The sequence below is a fragment of the Rosa rugosa genome, chromosome 2, assembly GCF_958449725.1.
Source record: "Rosa rugosa chromosome 2, drRosRugo1.1, whole genome shotgun sequence".
Classification (NCBI taxonomy): Eukaryota; Viridiplantae; Streptophyta; class Magnoliopsida; order Rosales; family Rosaceae; genus Rosa; species Rosa rugosa.
In genome coordinates this window covers 37,619,482-37,626,944 of record NC_084821.1, presented here as the reverse complement: position 1 = coordinate 37,626,944, position 7,463 = coordinate 37,619,482, and the positions used below count along the sequence as shown (strand labels likewise).

The following is a 7,463-nucleotide window of genomic DNA, read 5'->3' as shown; positions in this document are numbered from 1 at the left end:
TTCTATTGTTTTTTCATTTCATAAAACAAAACTTTTCTCTCTCCCCGACAGACCTCAATTTTCCACGAGTCGCTGGCCACCTCTCACCACCACCACGTTTTCTGCTCTTGTCATCAAGATGCCGTGGATCGATTGAGCTCCAAATTAAAGAACATTGAAGTGATTGATCACCGCTGGCTCGCGACCCTCGGCGTGGCCTTGGTCTACGTCCTCCGCGTCTACTTCTCCAGGGATTCTACATCGTGTCGTACGGCTTGGGGATCTTCCTCCTCAACTTGCTCATCGGCTTTCTCTCTCCTCAGGTCGACCCGGAGATCCACGACCTTTCCGACGGCCCCGGCCTCCCTACCCGCGGATCCGACGAGTTCCGCCCCTTCGTTCGACGGCTCCCCGAGTTTAAATTCTGGTAAGTTTGACTTGTTTCATATTTAATTATTGAAATTGTGGTTGTTTGATTTCGTTTTTAGAGATGCACTCTGTGTTCGTTCTAGTTCTAATTGGAAGAAAGTTTTCAATTTTTTTTTTGTTTTGTTTTGTGAAATTGTGGTTGTTTAATTTGGTTTTTAGAGATAACGCATTGAATTTTAGGGACGAATGCATTGAATTTTGATTTTGGTTTGGTGTTTGTTTGTTTGGAAGGTACTCAATTAATGCATTGAATTTTGATCTTGGTTTGGGTTTATGGGATTCCTATCATTTTAATGGTTTCTAAAGAATCCCATTTTGGGCAGTTTAATTGGTAATGAAATCTGGGAGTTAATGCTGAGTACTAATGGAATTCATATATTTGTCTTAGGCTGAAAGGTTGGTTGGGATTTGGGTGGAGTTTGCTTAGTCTACATACCTGTAAGTGATCTTCATCTTAGCTGGTGTTTGCTTTTCAATTACTGATCTTGGTTTATTGAATAGCTCCATGTATTTCTATATCTATAATTAATCGTACATATATATAATTGTATATACCCGTTTATATATGAACGAATCAAAATGGTGGAAAACTCAGAGTCCTAACAGACTGATTAAGTAATGGGATCATATGAACAAGATGATAAATGGCGATCTCATGATTTGTAGGGTATGCCAAAATCCGGGTCTTGCTTATTGCTAATTTGGATTCGATATTTTATTTGATTTTTGATTTTTGGGGTATTGTTTGTGCTGACGCAGCTTTCGCATAAGAGGAAGGTGACAGTTCAGGAGTTCAAGGGGAAACCATAGGTGTCGTTGAGGGAGTTTTTTACTAAAGAAGGCAAGGAGCTCCCTACTTCTAAAGGTATACCCTACTTGATTTTTCTATTATAGCGGATTATATGCTATGTAATAGTGTTCATATATGTGTCTAAAAGTATGTTGGCTGCAAACTTAATTTGACATTGGATGAATTGAAATGGGGATGAAGTTGGTCCTTATGGAATTCGATAACATGTGTTCCAGAACGTATGCAGGGTTTGACTCCTATGATGTGTTTGAGAAAATCTAAAAATGGAATACTGTTTTTGGTGGTACCATACTAGTATCTAATATAATAGTTGTAATCTCAACTTTCCCTACTCTTTACCTTACCTGATATTCTTTTGGTTCTCCTAACATTTGCAGGTGGAGTATTATTTCAGTGATCTGAACTTAGCTACTACTGATCATCTTATGAGGTTCATAAACAAAGACCCAGAAGGATTTGGTAATTACTAATCTGTTTGTACTGTTTCTTTCCTTTGAGAACTGTTATGGTTTTAAATGTGTGTGAGAGAGTTAGATTCAGTGTTTTTGGGCTCTGTAATATACTTAATATGATGCTTACCTTTCAAGTTAAAGGGCAAGATTTGTCCCTGCAGAAATACCTTATTTGTTTGTGGTGCTACAAACCAGTTTTATATGCAAGGATGTATATTGATTTTGCATTGGAATTTAGTGGGTTGAGTTTTCATCACTATTAACTGTTTATTATTCATTCTGATATAGTGCCAATATCTGTTGTTGCATCTTTCAAGAAGATTAAGGCCCTCGTAAGTAGTCATTCCCAGCTTGCAACTGTATTGCGGAACTCCTCAAAGCTTGTGAGTTCACTTATTTGTGCTCTGGCTGCATTTGGATTAGCTGCATTACTTGTTATATTTTTGTTGGGTGGATTCGTTATTCCCAAAGGTACAAAAATCTTTTGCATGGTTAGGAGATTGGTTATTATTAGTAATTTGCCTTGTTATATGTTTTAGTAACTGACCAGCCTGCCTTTTCTTTTTCAGATAGCATTAAGCCATGGTGGCAATGGGCCTTTTGGGTATCACCACTATCATATGGACAACGCGCTCTTTCTGTCAATGAATTTACTGCTGTAAGGTGGATCAAGGTATGCTTTTGTCAATTTGGAATCAAATGATCAAAATGATATTCATGAGATATGAATCCATTATTTAATGCTTTGGGACCTTTGCAGATAGCTCCTTTAACAAACAGAACAATTGGGCAAAATGTCCTCCAAGAACACAACATACCAAATGGTGATTATTGGTATTGGATTGGAGTTGGTGGTTTGTTAGCTTATGCATTGCTTTTCAATTGCAGAGTGACTCTGGCCTTGACGTACCTAAATCGTAAGTTTGAAAGAAATTTGTATGTTTGTATCTCCAGTAGTCCAGTTAATGCATTCAGTTTATAAATCAAAAAAATATATTGTTTTCTGTTCATGTTATATTTGTATATCATCTCTAAGAATGTTGTTCATCACATGTTCTTCACAGCACTAAGGAAGTACCAGACAGTGCTTCCACTTGATGACACAGAAGGGAGTCCTGCTGCAGATGGTCAGTCGCAACTCCACCATCTACCTCATGTATTAATATATTTAGATATTTAGGAGATTCAGTTGACTTGTAATAACTACAATTAATACTCTGATTATGCAGGGGGTAAAAATAAGACTGTGTCTAGCCCAAAATTAGCTAGAGTTAACAGCCCAGTAAAGGGAATGATCTTACCATTTCAGCCATTAACAATGACTTTCCACAATGTTACCTACTCTGTTCACAAGCCAAAGGTGCGTATCCTTTCAGCTTTATTTTCTTTTAGCTGATGAGACCTAGTTTGTAGCCCTTCAAGTTTATGTCCTATACATTACAGATAATGCAAACTGGCATCTTTAATGTTTTTAGGAGATGAAGTCACAAGGTATACCAGAATCGAAGTTGCAACTCTTGTCGAATGTGAGCGGAGTATTCTCACCAGGTATTCTTACAGCTTTAGTTGGGTCTAGTGGAGCTGGAAAGACCACTTTGATGGACGTCCTTGCTGGTAGGAAAACTGGTGGATACATAGAAGGAGATATTAAGATATCTGGTTACCTGAGAGAGCAACATACTTTTGCTAGAGTAGCAGGATATGTTGAGCAAAATGACATACATTCTCCTCGAGTTACAGTTGAGGAGAGTCTATGGTTTTCTTCTGCTCTTCGCTTTCCAAAGGAAGTCAGCACAGAGACAAGACTCGTGAGTTGCTGCATACAACTTATGATATTTATATTCGTTTTGCTTCCCCTCGTTGTTGCAATTTATTTTTCACATAACCTTACTATGTTAACATTGCAGGTGTTTGTTGAAGAAGTAATGGAACTAGTAGAGCTCGATACTCTAAGGCATGCTTTGGTTGGTGTGCCAGGCAGTTCAGGCTTATCAACAGAGCAAAGAAAACGCTTAACAATCGCTGTTGAGCTTGTTGCGAACCCGTCAATTATCTTTATGGATGAACCCACATCTGGACTGGACGCAAGGGCAGCAGCCATTGTGATGAGGACTGTTCGTAATACTGTTGATACAGGAAGAACGGTGGTCTGCACTATACACCAACCAAGTATCGACATTTTTGAGGCATTTGACGAGGTACGTTAGATTATTATCTTACAGTTTTAAATATGATGCTCTGTCCACTTTCAAATATGATGTTCATCTGAATTTCTGATTGGTTTCATACACAGCTTCTTCTTATGAAACGAGGGGGGCAAGTTATATATGGAGGAAAGCTAGGCCAGCACTCCCAGACAATGATAAACTACTTTCAGGTAAAATTTTCTTTTGTTACTTGGTACACAATCTAATGGGTTCACTACTATATCAAATTGGAATAATATATAGTGTTTCTCTGAGAGTTTGTCCTCATTACCGTTTTGTTCTGCAGGAGATTAATGGAATCACTCCGATTCCAAGCGGGTACAATCCAGAAACCTGGATGCTGGAGGTAACCACACAAACTCTACCCAAATCCCAACCAACCTTTCAGCCTAAGACAAATAGGAGAGACTGCAAGATTGGATACCCAAGGTGAATTCGTGCATTTGGATGGTTAAATGTTCAAAAGATGATGTAGTATATTTTGTAATATGCTATATTCTTAACATAAGTTTAAACTCAAGTTTGCTAGAAATTGTACTTGGTCTGTAACAGATTGGATATAAAAAGTTTGTTAAAACCCTTTCTATTATCTATGATATATATGCTGATTCACCGGCCTGTACTTTGAGGTTAATATTATTTTTGCTCAAGTCATTTTGTTAGTTGATCATTTTTGGATTATGAGCAGCCAGGAAACCTCTTTGCCACAAAGACTTTTATGGCAGGTTATGTGCGTCGTGAATGACATATCAAAATTGACAGAAAAGCTTTTTACAGCGTGCAAATTGGGCCTTAAAAAAATTGGGCAACTACTTTTACGGCATGCAAAAGTGTGCCATAAAAAAGGTCTTTTACGGCATTCGTTGTAGGCCGTAAATAGAGTATTTTACGGCATGCCCAGTGTGCCGTAAATAAGTGGTCATAAAGGTCATTTACGGCGTGCTTTCTTGACATTCACGGCGTGCAAACATCCCATAAATCAAATTGGATTATAGAGGAATGTCTTTTACGGCCTGCTTGGATGCACAATTACGGCATGCTTATGAACGCCGTTAAAGAGGAATGTCTTTTACGGCTCCGGCATTTACAGCCTACTTTTGTGCGCCGTAAAAGGGTATTTACGGCGCACAATGTGGGCGGTAAAAGACTGTTTTTGGTGTAGTGCAGGTATGACTCTGGAATTGGGATCCCCAGTTTTGGGATTGAGGTGGTGGGGGACAATCTCTATTTTTTTTTTTGGACTAAATACTGTTTAGTCCTTGAGCTTTTGACCATAAAACACTTCAGTCCCTGACCTTCTAATTTCACACGTTTAGTCCCTGTACTTCAAAATTTCAGACCAATAGGTCTTTGCCGTCTAAAAGTCGCGGCAAAATGTCTATTATGCCCTCAGTTCTTTTTTTTTTAATAAATTTATTCCTTTCTCTTTATTTTATTTATTCTTTTTTCTTTATTTTATTTATTCTTTTTTTTTTGTCAAACAGAAAGAAAGAAAGGGAAAAAAAACAGAAAAAAATAAACAGAAAGAAGGAAAGGGAAAAAAAAATTCCTTTTCCAAAAAAATAAATAAATAAAAATAAAGAAAAAAGAATAAATAAAAAAAAGAGAAAGGAATAAATTTATTAAAAAAAAAAGAACTGAGGGCATAATAGACATTTCGCCGCGACTTGTAGACGGCAAGGACCTATTGGTTTGAAATTTTGAAGTATAGGGACTAAACGTGTGAAATTAGAAGGTCAGGGACTGAAGTGTTTTATGGTCAAAAGCTCAAGGACTAAATAGTATTTAGTCCTTTTTTTTTTTAAATAGAAGTTGAATTCATTAGATCAACAGCCAAAAGGTAGAGTCTACCATAACTTACATAAGCCGAACTCGGCAAAAAAAACCGAACTAACTATCTAAGCTAAAGTAGATCATTAAAATCTCTGGGACGCTCACTTTTAAGCAAGCCTATCTAAGAATGTAAGAACCTCGCTTTCTACGGAAATGAAATCATTCAACTAGTCCTCCCTTGCCAATCACGCAATTGTGGTACAAGCAAGGAACTAGAAACGTCATAGAAGTCCATGCACTCTCACATAAGCTCCACCCCAATAACAAAGATTAAACAATAACTATCTCCTTCCCTTTCGAGTTGGAGTGTTTACCCACAGACTGCTTCCTGTTGGGAGACTTGTGCTGCGCATGGCCCTCCTCATGCTTTGAGGCCGTAGTCTTGTCACCAGAAGATGACCTATTTTTACTACCAGTAGGTCGTCCTCTCTTCTTCTTCATGCTGCCAGAAGCGAACTCTACCTGCAAGACCGGATCCAATCCAAGGTTTTCAGAATCCAGAATGACATTTCTCTTACCCACAGCCAAACTCAATTTCAACTTCTTAAGGGAGATGGTCAAGCCATCTTCACGTCCACGACGTTTACTAGTGAGGCTCTATGGAGTTCCGGCTGTTTCCTGGAGGTCACGCACCATCACCTGTCGCTTTTGCTTCGGAAACAAGGCACTCAACTAGGGCTTTCCAATTGGACCAGGAACTGGAGTCCTAAACACCAATGACAGGCACGGGGTAGAAACCTTAGCCCTCATACCAGTAAAAACCCCGTCGTTGCTTGCGGTGCCAGAAGATGACACCCCTGCATTGGCATACCACCAGTCGCCTCTGGAGGCAAACCCTGGGACCCCAACACAGTCCGCTCAGCATCATCATCATCCTCATCCAGCGCCGACCCGGAGCACAGCAGTCCAACGTGCGTTACAAGGCCACAAGTGGAACACCGCCCCATCAGCTTGTCATACCGGAACTTGCCCCGAAATTCAACTTCATCCTCGACTAGATACCATTGCTTGAACGGCAATGGTTTATTCAATGGGATCTCAACCCTAATCCGAAGCTTCCCGGCCTTCTTGTCATTCTTGTCGATCTTCTGAAAATCCCCCAAGGTGTAGCCAATCATAGTAATAACTCTTTCCGACCGGAACGCCGACGGGATCTCCTGGAGGGTTATCCAATAGGACGCCATGTTCAGGGGGACTTTTGCAACTGGCATGATGCTGTCATACCACGCCAACGCCACTGGAGCATGGTTATAACCCCATGGCGCACCACGCCAGACCCGCATTCGATCCGCAGGGTCCGACAACGTGAACAGCACTCTCTGCTCCTCCGCTTCCTCCACTTGCAACGCTCCATTAATCCTCCAGGCGTTGCGGAATATTCCCATGAAAGACTTGATCTTGTAGTCGCGGGCTGTGAGAAGTTTGCCCACCAAGAACACGTTTGCTTGTCTTAAACCTTGGCCATGTGTTGGGCGCAAATCAATCTGCCTCTTGCCTTCAGCGATAGCAAGAGATGTGGCTAGTCTAGCAGCCATGGCATCAACAGAGCTCATCTTGTTGACAAGGAGAAGCAAAGAAACCGAAAACCCTAACCCTAGGTTGAGAGAGAGTTGGCGGCTTCTAACTAGGTTAAATCAATATTAGATTCTTGGTTTTGTTTCGGGGGGACGATCTCTGTTGGTTCCCTGTCGGTGACGGTATTGAGGTCATAAAGTGGCGGCGGCGTGTTAGTCATGCAAAAATAATGATAGT

At 40.2% G+C, this 7,463-nt stretch overlaps 2 protein-coding genes across 3 annotated transcripts; one reads left to right on the top strand and one right to left on the bottom strand.

Moving 5' to 3' along the window:
• On the top strand, nt 1–4,501 carry LOC133733618 (ABC transporter G family member 31-like). Of its 2 annotated transcripts, XM_062161261.1 has the most exons (13): nt 1–406; nt 797–846; nt 1,168–1,273; nt 1,597–1,678; nt 1,960–2,142; nt 2,241–2,344; nt 2,432–2,588; nt 2,736–2,798; nt 2,901–3,031; nt 3,147–3,479; nt 3,579–3,869; nt 3,965–4,048; nt 4,165–4,501. In XM_062161261.1, exons 4-13 carry the CDS (start codon nt 1,645–1,647, stop codon nt 4,309–4,311), a joined length of 1,527 nt encoding a protein of 508 aa, XP_062017245.1. In that variant the 5' UTR covers nt 1–406; nt 797–846; nt 1,168–1,273; nt 1,597–1,644; the 3' UTR covers nt 4,312–4,501. The 2 variants fall into 2 exon arrangements, with proteins under 2 accessions (XP_062017245.1, XP_062017246.1); XM_062161262.1 differs by lacking the exon at nt 797–846.
• Nucleotides 4,502–5,981: 1,480 nt separating this feature from the next.
• LOC133730708 (uncharacterized) lies at nt 5,982–7,264 on the bottom strand. Its single transcript, XM_062158249.1, has 2 exons — nt 6,464–7,264; nt 5,982–6,173 (listed from the first exon to the last, which is right to left on the bottom strand). Exons 1-2 carry the CDS (start codon nt 7,262–7,264, stop codon nt 5,982–5,984), a joined length of 993 nt encoding a protein of 330 aa, XP_062014233.1.
• Nucleotides 7,265–7,463: the final 199 nt, after the last annotated feature.